The sequence below is a fragment of the Homalodisca vitripennis genome, unplaced genomic scaffold (assembly GCF_021130785.1).
Source record: "Homalodisca vitripennis isolate AUS2020 unplaced genomic scaffold, UT_GWSS_2.1 ScUCBcl_900;HRSCAF=3820, whole genome shotgun sequence".
NCBI lineage: Eukaryota > Metazoa > Arthropoda > Insecta > Hemiptera > Cicadellidae > Homalodisca > Homalodisca vitripennis.
The window spans coordinates 145,565-166,609 of NW_025777095.1; the positions used below are offsets into that span (position 1 = coordinate 145,565).

Sequence of the window (21,045 nt, forward strand, 5' to 3'; positions counted from 1 at the left end):
CTTTTGTAAACTTATAATTTAGGAAAAGGCATAATTACATGGTTTAACATTATTAACCTAATTGAGTGAACGCTTATATTTCCCAGTGTATTTCCCAGACATATTAGGATATAACATATTACAAACTACCGCATTATGGTCTTGTCTGAATGAAGTTAAAACATGGTATTAAAAGCTATATTGATCTCTAGTTCTAAAGATATATGATATAAACAGTTATTTCCTCTGTGGGTGAGTCAATCAGTTGCTCGAGGCCATTACTTGACATAATCGCTAAATACTTGTCGACGAGCATGGCCATAGCATAAATTCATATCCCCGGTAACAACTAAACTCACTTAGGGAACCGGGCGTTTTTTCATGCCGACGACACGGCTTTGTTGTTTGAGGGGAGCAACTGGGAGGAAGCTTTGGGCCTGGCGGAGCGTGGTTCGAACTTAAAAATCTAGGAATTTAATAATAGGAATAGAATCTGTATATTGATGAAATTTTGTTTTTGGCCCAATAATACAGTTTTATCCACGTTGTAGCTATGGAGCCCTAATTATCTGTTTCTACACTAGCGCTCGGTGGTGTCGCCCGATGATCCCACGAACCAAGTCGCGAGGTTCCCTCCTCTGCATTACACTAATCCTTGTCTATTCGTCTTCCGGTACCAACGTATGCTCTGTTTTCTTGGGTGTATCGGCTCGATATAACTAGCTCTTTAATACTCCTTAATACTTTGCGCTCTACGACTTTCCAACAACCCAATCCCTTTAATCTTTTTATATGTACAAAACCTAACTGTAAAATAAATTAGCTTTATATGATTTTCAATGTATTGCAAGGTTTAGGATTTTAAAGTATTTATAATATTATAATAACCCAGTCATAAGATATATCGTTTACAGTTATCTATTTTTTAAAACAATGATGAATTCAATATGTGTTTTTCCTTCTTGCAAAAAATCGCTAGTTTAAGGTTCAGGAGTCAGTATGAAAACTATAATAAGCACCCGACAACATTTAAAACATTGAACCTTGATTTTTTCATGGATGGTGCAATACAAATATAACGAATTGTACCGTTTATAGTAGTCATCTTTGACTCAAAGCATTTAGAAACCTGTCACTCTAGAAACTGAAACAGTTTTAAATAAACCTATAAATTTAGCATGAACATTTATTTCTACATTTTAGACAAAATCGAGTTCAATGATGTTGCATGTCACTTCATGAAATTTGGCTGAGCGTTTGCGAATGTTACATTTGTCTTAATCTTAACCATGATAATAACGAGAAAATCGGAGAATAGATCAATGTGTAAATACAAAACGCAATGCACAAGACTTTCGTTGCGTTTTCTCAAACCTTTTTATAAAGGTTTGAGAATATTCTGAGTAAGCCGGAATATTTTCTGTTGTATCTGTTTGTTTCTATATAGACAATATAGAGTTCTAAGTCATATTTCTCTATAGGATTTGGCTGAGCTTTATAAAAACCAATAACTTGAAATAACTCATGGTGATATTTTGATAGCGAATTGAGCTATGAACATTAAATTTTTTATGCTGTTAATAAGAGTTTTAGCAAAATATATATTAGGAGCTAAAGTTAGGCCACTATCCGTCATTTAACTTAACCATAATGTATAGTCTTGATGCCGAGAGCCAATTTGAATTTTATAAGTACACAACGTAATTTTCTTTAATATGTAAAGGAGAGGCCCTAATAACAGAATAGATTGTGAAACTATTATGAAGACGGATTATTTAGTTGAAAACTGTGACTTGTGTTCTCGTTTATCTCGTTGGCTGACGGTGATATAAATATTACTTACAAATATCAACAACAGTGACTCAGTCTTACTTCAGGAAAAGGTATATTTCACCTAATAATTTATTGAACGTATTTGTTAAGCCGTAGTTATTAAACTATTTAACAATTTACTACTAAAGATATTGCTAAAACATAGCGTTCTACGATTCCACATTAGGTTTAGAACGATTTCAATAAGAGCTGTCTGACTGCTACCCTGAAACATTAGGTTAAATTGTATAATATGTGTGGCTTTCTTGCACTAGATAACTAACTATCCGTTTCACATAAAATTAGAACATAGGAGACACTGCACATCCGCCCAGCTGCACACTTAACGCTCTAGGAATATCTTTACAAATTACATAATGTAGTTTTTGTTATTTTAAAGTTTTCCACGATATGCATTAGTAGTTGAGATCTGTGTGATTTACTAATAAATAATATCCAAACGCCAAATAAATCGAACCCTTAGTACCTATACTGTAAAAATGAAATAATTAACAGTAAGTAATATATCATTTACCAATGATAATAAATTAATGAATATGAATATGAAATATGAATAATAAGTATATTACGTATTATTCATACAGTTGTATTTTTTACGAAATATTTTATTGCTCGTCACGAAAGAAACCAGTAATGAATACAATTCCAGGACAATAATTTATTTTATAACCAACATTAGAAACACATACGTAGTTTTAAATGTTTGATTTTTTAAATCTATAGCTGTTCAATTTCTGAACAACCGACTTTTTCTTGAACTAAAATTATATTTTATACAAGCATGCATTCTAATTAAAACATATCGATGTTTGGTTCATGTGAAACGAATTTGTCAATATTTGTTTGTTTTGGTTTTTTTTAACACACAGGATGGGTAGGGTCTTACGCTGCATTATTATGACATAATGTAACACAGTGGCGGGCCGGGTACAACGAGTTTAGAATTCAGTCTTGTGACTATACCTCGCTTGACCTGCACACTCACTCACAAGTAGACCGTCAATTATAAATTTTGCCTGATTTCTATATAAACATAAGTCTAATTAGTATAAATCAAAATCAGTATTCACACCCAATATATATAAGTCGTGCAATAAACATAAGGGCGTAACTGAAAAATTATCGATTTTGAGATAAGACCATAACCCCACTATGTTTTATGCGCTCTACCCAATAGACATACTGGCGTATCTGCATTTTCTACGGTTTAAAAGTTATTGTGAAAAATATTGGGGTTGTATCTAACATTATGCTTTCAATACAAGAGACATACAGACCTATCTTTACTTACAGCCATATGTCTATTTTGTTCAGCTGTTAAGGCGGCGCCAGACATGCGTCATTCGTCAAGCACCGAGCAGCGACTCGCCGAATCGCGAGCAGTGTGGATGTCTGTTTGTCTATTCGGCAAGCAGCAAACATTAGTGCTCGTTGTTTCCCGTTCAGTGTCGGTCTTTTGCACACATCAAAGTGGACGAATATTTGGGATAAAAGGCAAACTTTGCTTCATCCACACATTCGGCTTTGTGGTTGGGAGATAAGAACTGTTCACGGTTTCCAATTTTGTCATCAGAGCCTCATTGACTATTGGGTAAGACGAATTTTATTTTCTTAAATTGAGGTTAAGTAGTTCTTATTTGGCTGAAAACTAGTGAATGACCAGGCTACTGAATTATAAACTGAATTCTTTAAATGTTTTTAAAAATTCCTACAAATATTAATATTTTAATATTTTGTCATGATTAAAGTTACAAATTTTAAGGGTTTTCATGTGTCCTATACAGTTATTGACCGGGGTTCCCCATTAACTCATTAACATTTTATGAACTTAAGAAAAAATAACATAAAACAATAATTTTTATTCTTATTTTAAGGTATGGAGTGGCCTAATGAGTTGGTGTTGGATTTCTTACAATACTATGAGAATGAACCAGTTATTTGGAAACCCTTCTCATCCCCAATCACAAAAATAGAAATGAAATATACGATGCATGGAAAAGAATCGAAAGCAAGATGGGTAACAAGTTTTCTGTCACCGAATTGAAAAAGAAAAAAGACTCTCTGATGGCTTCATTTAGAACGTGTTTGAAAAAGGTTAAGGAAAGCTGTAAAAGTGGAGCCGGATCTGATGATATATACAAACCAAATTGGTTTGCTTATGAAATCATGGAAAGATTTCTCAAAGATAAGAACCTGCCAAGAGAGACACTTAGTTCAGAGGTAAAATATTTATATTTATTTATTAAAATCAATGGTACAGGGTACACATGTATTTAACTGTAGTCATTTTGCCAGGGGATTTTTCCATTGTTCATAAAAGTATTCAGCAAACTCTTCTCTGTATTCCTTTGCTGCGGTACCTGGCTTCCTAGGCACTTTCTGTAGAGGTAACATAGATGTCATATCAGCGGTATCTTCCCTCCACGACCCTCCTGTAACCATACCATTATCTTCAGAATCAAAGGTTCCCGCTGGAGTGTACATCGATCGTGATGTCCTGCTTCTTCTTAAAAAATTATGCAGAATAACACAGGTCATAGTAACTAGTGCCACTTTGTCAGGTTGTAGTAGCATTGGCTTCCTTAGTACACGGAAAACACTAGCCATTATTCCGAACGTATTCTCTACTATTCTTCGGGCTCGTGATAGACGGTAATTAAAAATGCAGGGTTTGCTACCTTGTTCATGGCTACCTGGAAAATGGCTTCATGAGTCGCTTACTTAAAGCAAATGCATCATCACCAAGAAATACATACGGCATCAGTTTTTGTCTCCCTGGTAGCGGCTCATCGTACACATCGTAATGTGTTTTTTTCTATTGACTATCCATCACCGTAATTCGTGTGGGAGTCCATAATTTGCACCGTTGTAGTACTGGAGTTATTAAGATACTTAATGAATTTGTCTTTAATTATTTTTGTAACTTTACAACATGACATACAAAATTGTGCTTTGCATATATATTTTATTCCATTATATTGTAATGTTTCTTTTCAGCTATTGTTCTACCTGCTTGTGCCAACAAACTTCGCCTAACTATGCCTCATCTTCCTTTTAAACCTCCACCACGAAAAAAAGTCCAAGAACAGCTGAAGAAATTGAGATAAAAAAAAGAAGATGGATGCTGCGTTTACTTACTTTACAATCACTTCAACCAAAAAAAGAAAAAACACTTATGTGACATATACGGCGAAATTAGTTGCGGCAAAATTAAAATCGATGGACGAGTCTACAAGGGAAATATGTATGCACCGGATTGACAACGTTCTTTTTGAAATGAGAATGGGTGAAAGGACCTGCAACATCGGGCAACACCTACTTCATGCAACCATCACCTTCCTCGTCAGCTTCTGTAAATTCATCCCCATGTCCTGATGAAACTTTAACATTGTACACAGTTCCAAAGTGATTCCAACGAATTACATGCTCTCTCTGGAACTGTTGTAGTATGTTCTGATGCTTGAAAATAGTGAACATCCTCCAAATGTTGGACTTGAAAACTACTTTTCCAAATTTAAATAATTGGTTACTTAATATGTTACTAAATAATATATACTTATTGTTTAAATGCTAAACCTAATAACAATAATACGTAAATGATGTAAATGTTCTTGTACAACGTGACGAATAAAATGAGTTTGAAAAAATTTTATTATGCTTAACCTTAATAACATCCTTCAGTACTTCAATTATTGAGCTGCATACTTCTGGAATTATCTTGATATTATTTGGGGTGATACTTTAAAACAAGTAATGCAGGCTTTTAAAACTATCTCCTGTTGCTAGGAATCGTAAGGTTATGGCTAAACGTTCATTCGGTGGTATTGCTTTCCTCCACTTTGTATCGTTCTTAGCAATCAAAGGTGTTACTTTTGCTAGTAGTGAACTAAAATCTTCATTAGACATTCTACAGAAGTTTTGGAACTGTCCAGAAGGCTCTTTTAACAAATCTGCTAATAAGTTTGTACCGCTGTACCTGAAATCAGAAACATGCAATAAAGTGTTAATTATTACTGTAGGTGGCATGGTAAGACTTAAGCCCAAGATCATGATAACTTATTATATATATAAGTTATCATAACATGGTGTATATATATATATATATAAAACCATGTATAAATTACTATGTGTGTGTATGTGTGTGTGTCATCGAAAATATTTAAATATGCTTAGTAACGTAAGTTGCGACGGGGGTATTTTTTTATTTAAACGTATTAGCTGAAAAACTGTATACCTAACTAAAATATACAAAAACATTGGGTAAGCTGTTTCTACAATATATTATAGCCTTAATCTTAGTGCAATTACTATATATATTGAGAAGTGTCCCAACATTCCCAGGGATAACAAACAAAATTCAGTTATTATTTACAAGGTACTTACTGGCTTCTATTACGATTTACGGATACCGCCCACCATCTCCTTCTTCTAGGTTTCCTTTTCATTTTTAGCAGTAAATATCCTCCAGTTAAAATTATAAAAGCGTGATAAGCAAGAAGAGCATCATCAACATCGACATCCATGTTGACGATTATTTGCTATTCCCAGAAACGAACACGTGCTCGGGAAAAACCTCACATGTGTGTAGACGTCTGCTCGTTAATCGGCAAATAGCAAGACAAACTAGTTCGCCGAACGTCAAACAATCGGTGCTTGCCGAATGACGCATATCTGGCGCCGCCTTTAGAAGCAGAGACATAGAGGCGTATCTGCACTTACGCCCATATGTTTCTTAACTCGAAACTTGTTCAGTTCACTAGAGGGCAGAGGCATACTGGTGTATCTGTTATTTTGAATATTAATCACTTAACTTCATTAACTAAGGTCGTTTAATGTATATTTAATATATTTTTAGTGCTGTTAAACATTAACATTGAATAGCCATTCTGTGAGTTTCGAGGGGATTTTTCACGTGGAGAGGTTGGCAATAACAAAAGTAGCAGCTGTCAGTCTCAGTTTTACTGTGTGAAATAATATAACCTCAATTTGCCAGTGTGTACTTATACTGTGGTGTTAAGTGTGAAGTTTATGTTTAGACTGTCACATTCTGTTTTAGTTTTATTATCTTTTTTAACTGAGAAGAGGACAATACTCAGAGGTATGATCAAGTGTAAATTAACAATAAACATTTACAATTGAATATAAACAATCACTACACGAAAATGGATGGTGAAAGTGATAGAGACGTTCCTTTAGCTTCCTTTCAGGTTAGGTCTAACAACAATAATGTTAATAATGAAGATTTGGGGTTGGACTTAATGGATATTAATGACAATCTAGACTTGGATCCTGATTATTTTCCAGCATGCGATCTTGAGTCTTGTAGAAAACCAGTTTTCTCTCTTTGTGACAGCTGCAGCTATGTTTTATGTGAGGATCATTTTACTTTGGGTTCTTGCGACGATAGACATTCCTTAAACAATGCATCGTGTACAACATCTTCTAACAGCAATGACAATCAGCCTATAAATACAAATCCTAGGGATGATCAATGTGCCACTTGTGAAATTGGTGACTGCAGAGAAGAAATGTTTGCGGCATGTCCCCTATGTTTTCGATTTCTTTGTTTTAGTCATCTTGATAAGAGTCTGTGTATTGATGACCACCACCTGAAAGGGAAAGCTACAGAAACTGCCAAAACAGTTAGGCCTAAGAAAAAAATATTAGCACATCCTACAGTTAATTTGGAACCTGAATCATTTGAAGTAGATGGAAGCTCAAAAGAAGGTGCCACACTTATTCTTGCTCAGAGTAAACTTAAAAATAGGAAAAATAAAAAGAAGATGGCAAAAGAGCAAAGGAATAGAGGCGAACAATATGTAAGTGTGACGACAAAAAAAACTGTTTCAGCTAGAAATCGAGTTAGAGAAAGGTGTAATGGAGATGGATGTAAAAAATTTGCACAGTGTTCAGAAGTTTCCGATGAAGAAAGGCAACAAATATTGACTGATTTCTATGGAACTGGAAGCCTCCAACTGCAGAGGGAATACATTGTAAGATATGTAAAAAAAATGGCCACTAAGAGAAAAACAACTGGAAAAGAACAGTCTCGAAGATCATATACTTTTGTATATTTTTTGCCCAAACAAGGAAGTGAAATTCCTGTTTGTAAAAAGTTTTTTATAAACACATTATGTGTTTCAGAAAAAAATGGTTAGGACATCACTATCAAAGATACAAGAATCTGGGGTTTTGGAAGGAGAAAAGAGAGGTGGTCGCTCAAAAGTTCTACAAGATCAGGACAAAATTGTTCGGGATGCAATTATCAACCACATTAACCGTTTCCCACGTGTAGAATCTCACTATTGCAGAGCATCTACTTCGAAGGAATATTTGCACCCGGACCTGAGTTTGTATAAAATGGTCGAAATGTTCAACAGGGAAAATAAAACAAAAAATATAAAGACCAGTTACTTCACCTACTCAAATATTTTCAGGGAAATGAACCTTGGGTTTCGTCACCCAAAAAAGGACCAATGCGGGCTATGTAATGCCTACAAAAGTGGCGACTCTAATAAAAAAGCGGACCTTGAACAACGCTATCAAACCCATTTTCAGAAAAAAAAAGCTGTGAGGGCCTTCAAACAACACGTTAAGGATCTTCTGGTAGATGAGTCATGTGTACGTGCTACTTTCGATTTACAGCAAATAATACTGCTGCCTATAGCTGCAGACAGTAAGCTCTTTTACCATAGAAGACTTACAAATTACAATATGACTGTATATAACATCGCCAACAAAGATTGTAGTTGTTACGTTTGGCATGAGGGCTTAGGCCGAAGAGGGTCATGTGAAATCGCGTCATGTCTGTATGACTACTTAAGTGATCTTGATAACAAGAATGTTAAAGAGGTATTTTTGTTCTCTGACGGATGCAGTGGTCAGAACAAAAACTCTGCCATTGCTACAATATTACTTAATGTTGTATGTACTTCTAAAAGTATCAGATTTATATCGCTAAAATTCTTTGAGCCGTACCATGGCCAAAATGAGGGCGATTCCGCCCATAGTGCAATAAGTTCAGCACTAAGTACTGCTGGCAATGTCACTGTACCTTCCGAACTCAAATCTATTATACGCCTGGCACGCAGGAAACATCCATATGACGTACACAGTATGGAAAATTCTGATTTCTTGGATTTCATGGCCTTAGCCAAACAACTAAGGATCCTTACCGTACGAAAAGACGACGAAGGAAGAAATATTGTGAACTGGCCTAGTATGGTCGAATACATGGTATTGAAGAAAGAACCTTCTAAACTTTTTTTCAAAACAAGCCATGTAGACAGTTTGTACAGTAGTTTGACAGTGCCCAGAAGTAACATCGATCCCAGTTCAAAGCCAAAAAGACTCTACAAGAAAAATGAACCAAAACTGACGAAAGATAAGTACTGTACAGTGATTTGATGGGGCTCTGCAGTGGTCCAACACCCATCATACGGGGCGAAGACAACATGCTGTTTTACAAAAACCTGCGCCATGATTAACTTAAATGAAAAAGTGGTTGTAACCAGCGTTATGAAGATGAACTTTTTTCATTACCAGGTTTTAGTAATGTGTTGGTTTTTATTTTTTTTACATGTCAAATTGAAAATTTTTGTTTTGTAGTTAATACAATTAGTTTAAGGCTACTTTAATTTTTGCTTAGTTTAAGTTTTATTCGTTACTTTTGTGTATTTTGTAGTTAATAAACTAAGTTAACAGCCCACATTGATTTTCACAAGGTATCAAGTTTAAAAAACTAATCTTGGGCCCACATTGAATTTCATATTGTAAAATCCTATTTTCTGTTATTTAATGATTTGTATGTAATAAATATAATTTAAAAAGCTCAAATCTAGTTTTCTTCCTTTCTCTTGTCATTTACAACAGTTCATAACTTAAAAATTAATGAGCGTAACTGATTTTTTGAATTTGTTTGTTTGAGACATACTGGCGTATCTGCTTTAAATGCTATTTTAAATGGATGGAAAAAATAAAAAAGAAAAAATAACTAGCGTACTTTGATGTCCATATTCTAAGGTATTATGTGCAAAAATTTGGTTGACTTAGGCCGTTTATATCTAGATTTAAAACTTCAAACATAGGTATAAGTTTCTTAAAACTGCTCTCCTGAAAAGTTGTTATTTTGCAGTTACGCCCATATGTTTATTGCATTTTTATTAAAAAAACTTATTGCTAAAAAATTGAAGTATATTGCAGTGTTTTCAAAGTTATTTCTGAAAGTAATACCTAATAAATAACTGATTTTATTGGTGTGAAAAGAACTAATTACGCATTTAATTATTAACGTAAAACTCTCATTTTTTGTTTGTCGTTCTTCAAGAGACATGCAACAAATACTGAATAAGAATTATTTTTACTGTCTTTACTTTTTGGATAGTGATGTCTTAATATGGATAAAGCTTAAAGCTTAAACAGAAACCGCTTTTCCTATATGTTTTTTGCAGCTAGTGATAAATCACTGCCTCGTTTGCCTGGAGCACAAGGCAGTGATGATGGTAGCTGTTCCTTGCGGACATCCCGCTGTCTGCGAGGACTGTGCCCCACAACTGGAACGGGAACATCGGTTTTGCGTAGCTTGTAGGGCTCCCGTTGAACTCTATTTAAGGTTAAATAACCTACACTGATTTTAAATAACCTAGGGTAATCATTTATTGTAAATAGTTGTATTTTAGTTTTGTTGTCGTTATGTAAATATATTTATTTTTAACTAGCTGTTACCCGCGGTTTCGCACGCAATTTTCAAAATCGAAGTTCTTATATTGCTTAATAAAAGCACTTATGATGGAGTCCTATGGAAATTTTAAAACGTAAGTTGTCATGCTGATGGTATATATTATTTACGTTCATGGTAAATAGTATGAGAGTTTAACTTAATTCGTATATCATGTTTTGTAAGTGTAGTAGCATTTCTGGTTCTAATTATACATATATGTCCCAGCGGAGTCTGCATTCTTACCCTGATGAAGAAAATAGAATACACAGGTCTCGGAAACCAACTTCTGTCTAAAAGCGTCTATTTCTAGCCTTTATCATATATTTCAGCAAAAATACATAATTAGGTAGGGTCGAGAAGCATACTTCGGTTAATAAGTGCGTACTTCAGACCGTTTAAATTAACTTACTATGTCACAGTTTAGCTTGCCATATTGCCTCGATCGAAATACTATTTACGTTTGATTATGCAGTTCTCGGAAATCTGCCTTCATCAAAATCGTCTACTATCGGCTTCTAATGTACTTTCAGTCTTAAATATTTCCAGAGATATAGTTCAGTTTGCCTTGTCGTAATGAAGAAAATATACACACATAAGTAGGACCAAGAAGCCTATTGCGGCATAGGGGGAAGTCCTACCTACTTCCTATGTACTTTCGGTATAAAGGTGAAATCCTCATAAAGGTTATGCAACATTCCAAAATGATCATTATTAAAGTTGTGTGTCATATGTCTTGTTTTTTTGGACAGAAGTCAGGAAAGAAAAAATCGTTGAGGCGTGTAAGTGTTCATTTTCTGTTTTCCATAAGCCACTGTTAAAATGCTATATCACAAGGTCAAGGAAGAATTTTATATTCATAGTTGTAATTTAGTTCTTTGTTGCTTAGTTGATGTTGTTTTTATAGGCTAACTATCACAATTTCAGTAACACTTGAACAATTTCAGATTAAAGTAGAGGAACTCCAAAGTCCATAGTTTTCATAGTGAAATCACTTGTGATGTAATATGATAGGGTCCTATAATATTTAAAAGTGGAATTAGTCATATATAATGCGTCAGGTACCCATTTTTCATGATTAAGAGGACCAGAGGCTAAACAAAATTGTGATTAATTCTTATTTCATGTTTTGCCCTTCTAATCTTTTTTTTAATTATTCAATAAGTAATTTGTTTTCTCTTGTAATGTATATTACTGTGGTATGTAAATGGTAGTGTATTAAGTTTATTTAAAATAAGCGTGCTTAAGTGTATAAAAGAAAACCTTTGATATTTATAATTTTGGTTTGGCGGTCTGTGGCAATGTTTAAAACATATATTTTCTTTAAAATAAGTGCGTTCTGTTTATTTTTAAATTCACGAAGGGTAAGTTTAAGTTTTGTTAATTCTGTTTGGTAAACCATAGAGAGTGAAACAATAAATTAATTTATAGGATTATAAATAGTTATAGTGTCTGCAACCGCAAATGAACTCTTATCTAAATGATGAACTTATAAACAGAATTTTATTTTTTATTAGTATAGATTTGTAATACTCATATGATTTTATCTGGGTACAAATAGATGTGTATTTTAGGAAATAAATCATTCATCCATTTCAGTAGACAGAAATACATAATTTTGAAATGGGGTTGGATTTAAAACAGTATCGTTTTCTAAATTATATGGATATTTCAATATTTGTATTGAAAATTAAAAACTGAAATCAACATCAACAATACTAACTCATTTCAATACTTACATTGTGACAGTTTTCATCCATATGTAAATCATACATGGTACAGTATAGTTCTTACTTCCCAGTCCATGTTCATGTATGCTATTACTTCGGTCCAGTTTAGGAATTACATCAGTATTCATATACCTAATCAGTATCGTAGAACTCATCAGTAAGTAAATGTATGCTATGTCACCTTGACGAATTTCTGTCATTAAAATTGCGTTTATAGTCACTCTCGTGTTTGCTTTGTGAGCCAGAATAAATCAATTGGTTTGCCTTTTTCCTCGTGATGTTTAACCCTCCAACTGGCGGTCATTTTTTCCTGTAGTGGCGGCATGTTTTCGAGTCTCGTGCCAGGGTTTTTAAAAAAAATTTATTAAAAATATAAATTAAAAGTAATATATATAGAAGTATATATTTTTGTGTTCAGAATTAAACATATAATAATATTAGTATTTAAATTTGGCCTTAAAAAATTGTTTACTAAAATTTTTTTTACATGAAATTCAAAATTTACATTTTCTTTTTTTTAATTTGGGGGGGGGGGGACCATACCTAGCAAACCAAGTTATAGTAAGAAAACTATAAAAGTGAGATTACCATTTTGTGTCAAATTTATTCTAGTTTCAGAAACACATAAGCATTATACAAATTTATGAAACTATAATAACACTATATAACAAAAAGCAGCGATGCGCATAAATTGTGAAAATAGGGTGTATATGTAAGAGTTTGCTAATAAAAGTTTTACTTCAATACATGTTATATTGCATATTTAAAACTATAGTATTCCTTAGGCTTTTTTATCCCGAATCCAATGGTACATGAATCGAATCGATACGTTGCATGAATATACTGTAATGAGTGATTATGCAAGGGAATGTTTGTTTATCAAAATTTTGACGAACAACAATCATCTATGGGTTATGTTTATCAAAATTTTGATGAACAACAGTTGGAGGGTTAATAATAAGAAGTGTTGTTACCTTTGTTATGTTTTCACTCTATAAATGTAAACAAATAGAAAATACTGGTTAAAATAATAAAACATGTGGTCGTGCTGACATGATGTTTACAAATAACAGTTGAATGCATTTATCCGGCTCTTGGAGCCCACAGTACAGAACTTTTGAGAGACGAGCGGGGCGTAGCCCGAAAGGATTTTCAAAATAAGAATAGGCTTATGTTTTTTCTAGGAACATTATGAATGTCCATGTAAATTTTCAATACAACAGATAAAATGGGATTAGCGTGAAAGCGTAACATACAAACTTACTTTCGCATTTATAGTAATATTAGGATCAGGATTATGACAAATTGTTTCCTGTATTATTTTACTATATGCATATAATTATGTTTGAAGCTACTGAGTTGTATATAGTTTAATATTGTAGCCTATTACGCATTGAAATAAATCATTCATCTTCTTCTTAATTTATTTTGAATGCTAGAGACTTGAATTTAAGTTCGTATTATGTAAACTTGTTGTTGTTTCTTAAGTCTGGTTATATCATATCATAGATTTAAGTAGAACAATAAAAAAATAATATACTCAGTATAATAAGTATTTCTAACTATTTATTTTTCCTCACCAAACCTTTTTAATGGATGTACATACAACCTGCTATTTAAAAATAGCATTTTTAAATGTTTATCTTAAAATTTCGATGTTTGGAAAGTGATGTTTTCAGAAATAGCCTAGTTATGAGTCATTGTTAGACTGGACACGTGTGGCAGGTGGGCCGAGATAGCGAGCTCGATTATTTGAACTACGTATATTTTGATTGCTTATACGGTCGAGTGTAACAAAATTTCTTGTGTTATCACTTTGCGTTTAATATACAGTAACTATTCTATCAATTGGGGTTTTGCACTGTTAAATATCTACTGCTAATTAAATTTTTTTCCTGTAAAGTGACGAGATAAGCCAGGGTCACAGTGGTCAGCTAGGCGAAAGACTCAAGAGTATGTCAAATGGTATTTTAAAACTATTTTTTAATTTGTAAGTAGCAGATTTGAGAAATTTATTGTGTGATAGGAGTGATGGCACAGTTTCAAGTCTATAATATTTATTGAGACAATTTTTTAATGGAAAGCTGGTAATAATGATTTATTAAAATGTCCTTAATACAAAAGCAGCAAAGTATGGTATTGCTTTGGATGGGGAATGATGGGATTGAATTTAAAACCTTTGATAAATGTTTTATAAGAATTAAATATAGAGTAATATGAAATATTATTATATTGTTTACCGAGATTCGGCCGGCAAAGCAGATTCGGGACGACTCAGACGAATTTCCAGAGGTTCATATCGGTTTGCTTTCGGAGTGAAAAACTCGTAGAATCATCTATTAAAGTCTATAGTTTTATATTTAAATGCATCCATGACCTTTTTTATTGATACAAAAAGCCAATGTAGTTCCTAAATCTGGCAATAATACTAAATATGATTGTATAAATAAATTGAGAACAATAATTTCCTTCCTCTTTTTAATCAGCTTTCATTGCGCCCTCTCATGAATGACGTGGTTGGTAAAGTCTATCAATACATTAGAACAGCGTGTATTAAAATTATCGCATGGGTATTGAATTTTTTAACGATGTTTATGACACTGTAGACAGGGAAAAGTGCGTTAGCTGAATGATGAAGAAGTTAATATCTACGCATGTCAATAATTTAACTGTAATTAGGATTTTAGTCCAATGTAAATTTTCATGATAGGCAGGAGTTTAGGAAAATGATTGTTTTATGACACATTTTTCATTATATTGCTATTTAGTTAGCCAATTGGAATGGAACATCATGTAAGTTGATATTATGTTAGGCCAACGGTTTCAATGGTTGAGTGTTCTGAGTGGCGCGTTTATTATCTGGAATGCGATAGCCTGGAGTTATAAGTATAAGGGAACCGCTCCAGAGAAGACAGCTCAATAAGACAATACTCTTGAATTGAATTTGATGTCACATGTTTTTACTGTGATCTACTCATTTTGTAATCAGAGTGCTTCTTGTGCAGGCTGTGTTCGCATGTTCTTTTGTGCGTGTACGATTGTGCAGTAATGGAGAATCTTTTGAGTGAATTCGACTGGAGTAAAGACAACATTATAAAGTTGATAGAACTATTTAGGGACTACCCGGTGTTATAGGACGCTAAAAGTGCCGACTATAAAAATCGCAACAAGAAACACGACGCGTGGAACGAAATTGCGTTAGCTATGAAACTGGAAAGATCTAAAGTAGAAAAGAAGATGAGATGCCTAATAGGCCAATACCAACGCAACAATAAGAAGGGTAAAAGTGGCGCGGGAGCAGAAGGGGACCCTAAATGGCCGTATTTCAACATGCTCGCATTTTTGAAGGACAAATGTACGCCAAAAAGCTACTGCCAGACCGGGTGGGCAACAGATGACAATGAGGATAGCTTGGTAAGTGGATTTCAGTATATAGGCTATAGTTACTCCTTAACTCCTACAAATACTACACTATTTACTAAGCTAAATACCCAAGAATTAATTTCTTAGAAAAGTTATAAACAGTCATTACATTTGTCAAAATTTTGAAAAGTAGAACGTATATTACATCACCTGTATATTAATTTTTTTTCTTTTTCAAACCCTGCATGTTGAAGTAGATGTTTAATGTGGATTAACTAAAATGATCTCTTTATGTTTATACCAATACTTTATGTATTGTTTCCCAATGAATACATTTAATATTCATATTCTTTAATTTACCTAATCACTGTTTGGAAATAAATTAAGCAACAAAAAACCATAGTATCAACATAAATCTTTAATTACAACTAAAAAAAATCATGACAATGGCATATTTTTGTTCATATAATTAAATTACTTTGACTTGTTAATCCGCATTTTTCGTTTTCCCTTTTACACATATTCATTTTGCCATGGAACAGATCCTTCGCTACTAGTAAAGTAGCGTGCGAATTCTTCCCTAATTTCAGCAGCCAACAATTACAGTCTTTTTGGGACGGCGTAGTAAAGTTCCTGTAGGCATGCCTTCTAATCTCCATTTTCCTGGTATAAGCTCATGCGTTACAATATTTTCAACGTCATAAGTGTTAGCTGGTGTGTATGTGGCATTTGACGATTTTCTCAGATAGTTGTGAAGATGCGTTGTAGCTAGTACAATCTTTCCCGCCTTTTCGGGTTCAAGTAAAATTGGTTTCCTTAAAACCCGAAACACACATGAAAGGATGCCAAAGGCATTCTCAACCACCCTCCTACCCCTTGATAAACGATAGTTGTATAATCGTTTATTTGACCCTTTTTCATGTGTACCTGCAAACGGTTTCATTACCCACGGTTTCAAGGGGAATGCGTCGTCTGCAAGCAAAACGAAAGGAACTGGGTACGTGCCACCAGGAAGGTTACGTGGTTTTGGTGCGTTAAGTCTAGACTTTTCCATACATTCCTTAAATGTTGTATGCCCAAACACTCCTCCATCAGACAGTCTACCTTGGAATCCTACTGCAACGTACGTGAAACAATAGTCTGCATCGACTACTGCAACCAAAACAATACTGACAAATCCCTTATAATTGTAGAAGCCACTGCCACTATGTATGGGAGCCTGCAGCATGACATGTTTCCCGTCCATACTACCCAGGCAATGTGAGAAATTCCATCTGGTTTCATATACGTTACTTATTTTCAGCTACTCTTCTTCAGATTCTGGCGTCTGAAAATAAACGTTGTCATCAGTTTTTTATATTATTTCAAAAATTTAAAATTATTACATATATATATGTGTGTGTGTGTGTGTGTGTGTGTGTGTTTATTTACATTTAAAAATAAATAAATAATATTCTCTTATTAATATACTTTAATAACAGTTTTAAGAGCCTAGCTAGCTTTTACTTTATAGTGTGTTATATATATTTTTTTTATTTTCAGTTACAAGAAGAGGATGAAACAAGCATCAACTCCGATCAGTCACCGGCAGGCCATTCAAAATCAACGGAAGTGGTGGAGCAACCTATTTTGAAACAACCCGCCAAACCAGGACCCAAAAGGAAGAAACCGTCGCAAATGGTAGAAGAGGCCTACCACGCAATGAAAAAATATCTTCAACCTTGGAGAAATCACAAGACGACGACGACGAATTTGATGTGTATGGTAAGCACGTAGCAAACGAGATAAGGGGGATTGGTGTTACAAGCAGAGGCTAAACATGAAATCAACAAAATGTTGTACCATTTGGAGATGCAAAACATGTACTCTGGTCCAAGATCTGAATGTGGACATTCTCTGTGTCAGAACCTCGCTCTGGTGCAAGTTCTGTGTAGGGGGAACGTGTCTCCAGTTTTTTCGACAACACCGACGACGACGTGGAAGACTGTTTTACTTCCGTTGTATTAAACATGAACTAATGACGTTTTGATTACAATAAATGTTTACTTTGTAAAATGTGTATTTTTTATTCCTTTGTTCATTAAAACAGTGAAACGTACACATTAAACAAATTCTAACTAAAGTTTTCATCGAATAAATGAATTAATTATTACGCATACCTTAATAGAGTCTTCTAACGCCTGAATGATTGCAAAACAAACTATGGGAATGAACAATGAGATGGTTGACTTTGACACTTTAAACAGGTAACTTAAACTCTGATAAGAGTCCCCAGATGCAAGAAATCGTAAAGTTATTGCTAATTTTTCACGGGCAGGAATTGAAAGACGTATCTTGTTTTGTCATTTTGTGTCCAATTGTAATAAGCAAATGTTCAAAATCAACACTTGTCATGCGGAGAAAGTTTTTTACACTTCCATCACAACGAACTTCATAATTCAAGTCGTCTCTATCATCCTCGTTAAGGTCTTTCAAAAGGTCACTACCACTGTATCGTTTCCTAGCCTGAAGTGAAGGCTTGATCCAATATCTTCTTTCTCTTCTTTGCCTTGAAAATATTACAGTAGCTGCGGCAAAAGCAGCGGCTGCTGCAAGAACTACCTTCTTCTTCGGCATCTGGCTGGGAAATGAGAACTACGGTTTCTCCCAAGCTAGATGTAGCTGTGCTACACGGAAACGAGCTCCTCACGTGTGAGATTTAATGGGGTGATCAACCGAGGCGGAGAGAAAGAGTGGGGATGGAGGGGCCCCTCCTGCCAACTACAGATAGCCCGTGTGAGAAGCTCGTGTCAGTTTTGGATCCATCAGTATAAACATAAACATAACCTAAATGTGATAGTGACATTTTTTCTAACCACAATTGTTTTAGAGTTTCTTTACTCGTATTCTTTTTACTTACTTCTAAATTGGAATTAATTATATTAATATAGAACTTTCTTTATAACTCCAAAGACACTTTACACGAACATATCTGCAAAACATAGAAATTATATCGAATTAATTATATTAATATTGAACTTTCTTTATAACTCCAAAGACACTTTACAAAATGTGAGATGGTGCACAACGAATACAATGTCATTGTGGTCTTTTTGTGCTATTGGAATATATTCAAATTAATAGGGCAAAAGCAACATATTATAATGTGGAGTCCTTAATTGGTAGTAAATAAATTAATAATTACACTACAAAATCTGTAATAAGAGTTATGTAATAGCTGTAATAAACTAAGGGTATTAAAAAAGATTAAAAAAGAAACTTGCGAGTAAATATTCAACCAAAAACATAATAATAGAAATATGACAAAACCAATGACAACTACCTGACTTAAATACCTAACATAGCACGTGACATTATTAATAAATACAAAATTTTGCTAATTATATTATATTACTGTAACTGACAAATTCAGTTTAAGATCATATATGAGTATATTTTTGGTTTACAATTTTAAACATTTATATTTATGTAAGAAATATTACACTTATATTACAGAAATTTTATGTAATACGGATGATGAAAATAATTTAGTCCTACTGATCTCTAATGCTACGAATATAAAGATTTATGATACAATTACAATTACACAAATTTATTGAAGACTCATTAATTCGGATATAAAACGACTCATTAATTCGTAAGATAATAGAAATCAGAACCGTTCCGAACTGAGGTCGCTATTAGCCGCATGTACAGAGTTTGTCAGGAATTTTCGGGATTTATCGGTACTGCTCGGCTCTGTCCCCACTCTTTCTCTCCGCCTCGGTTGATCACCCCATTAAATCTCACACGTGAGGAGCTCGTCTACACGGAATGGCATCAAATCTTTACTTGTAGCAGAGTTACATCTAGCAGAGCTATATATAGCTCATGGAGCTATATATAGCTAATTTTTAATATAGCTCTGCCATATAGCAGAGCTATATAGCTCTCCAGCTACATAGTGTAAACCGAGCTTATTAACCTGTCTCTTTGACCGTGGGATAGTATTATAGGTGGCTCGCATTGTTCATTCGCAGTCAGTCAGTAGCACCCAACGGTCTGTCAGTGAGTTCTTTTGTATTTGTTTTTTTGTGGTTGAAGTGTGTTGTATTTTAATGGCGAAAGCTAAGAAAAGATCACCTATATGGAAGTATTTTAATATTGATGATCATGATAGTAAGTTCGCAGTGTGTTTATTGTGTAAGAATAAAATCTCACGTGGTGGTGAAGGCAAGAAAGCAGGCACATCTCCGATGACGAGTCATCTTAGATACAAACATCATGAAGAGTATTCTACTGTTTCTGCAGTTCCCTCCACATCTGTAAGTAAACCTACTAGTGAAAATGTGATTGCTAGTAGACAATCCAAAAACAGTTAACTCTTTTGGAAACAACTGAAAGGAAACTTTTGTGGGACATTAACGATCCTAAATCAAAAGCTTACCATTATTTGATTGCAGAGATGATTGCTTTAGATAATGAACCTTTATCGATTGTTGAACGTACTGGCTTCACTAGACTTATGAATAAGGCAGTGCCACAATACAAAATTCCTAGTCGCAATTACATTAATGAAAAAATTATTCCTGACATATATCATGACAGAATACATTCAAAGATTGAAATCAATATCTCACAATCAGCATCAATATCTGTAACTACTGATATGTGGACCTGTCAACACAATAATGCCAGTTTCCTAAGTTTCACTGCACATTGGTTATCTTCAGAATTTACTCTTGAACATGGTGTTTTGGCAATGAAACCGTTTGTTGGCTCACATACCGGTGACAATATAGCAAGGGAGCTAAGTGCCGTTTCTGACTTATGGAATATTTCTAAAGAAAAGATTCATTTGGTTGTACACGACAGTGGAGCCAATATAGTAAAAGGCGTACGAGTTGCAGAATTTAATTCTGAAAGGTGTTTTATTCATTCTCTTCAAATAGCTGTCAATGAATCATTAAAGATTCAACCAGAGGTTATGGAGACAGTGGCTGCTGCGAGGCGGATTGTAACCCATTTTAATCACTCTGCTATTGCACAAGAAAACCTTAAAGCAATCCGTCAAGAAATTAACTTGCCAGATCACCAACTTGTGCAAGATGTCAGCACTAGGTGGAACTCTACTTATTATTTGATGGAACGACTTTTAGAACAGAAACGAGCTGTATCCTTTTATGTTACCGATCATGATACCTTAAATAACTTGTTGCCAGCTCAGTGGGAATTAATGGAGCAATGTATCAGACTCCTTAACTGTCTAAGTGGCAAGCGACGTCTGAGACGTTCTATTTACGCCGCCGTGACGTGGCAAGCGACGTCTTAGAAGTCGCTTCACATTGCCGCTTATTTGCTAGGCAACCGATAATTATTTTTACGCCTAGTTTGCACAGTTGCGTTCACCACTAAATTTCAAATACATTTCATATAGTATCATCA

At 34.2% G+C, this 21,045-nt stretch overlaps 1 protein-coding gene across 1 annotated transcript; it reads right to left on the reverse strand.

Moving 5' to 3' along the window:
• Positions 1 to 5,553: 5,553 nt before the first annotated feature.
• LOC124371133 lies at positions 5,554 to 6,354 on the reverse strand. The gene is made up of 2 exons (XM_046829447.1): positions 6,196 to 6,354; positions 5,554 to 5,788 (listed from the first exon to the last, which is right to left on the reverse strand). The coding sequence occupies exons 1-2, from the start codon at positions 6,333 to 6,335 to the stop codon at positions 5,554 to 5,556; spliced, it is 375 nt and encodes a 124-aa protein (XP_046685403.1). The 5' UTR covers positions 6,336 to 6,354.
• Positions 6,355 to 21,045: the final 14,691 nt, after the last annotated feature.

Bases quoted from the DNA above. Each gene is read 5' to 3' on its own strand.
- LOC124371133 (XM_046829447.1), bottom strand. From the start codon at position 6,335: ATGGATGTCGATGTTGATGATGCTCTTCTTGCTTATCACGCTTTTATA. The intron at 5,789-6,195 runs GTAAGTACCTTG...TTCTGATTTCAG, and splicing joins GTAAATCGTAATAGAAGCCA to GTACAGCGGTACAAACTTAT.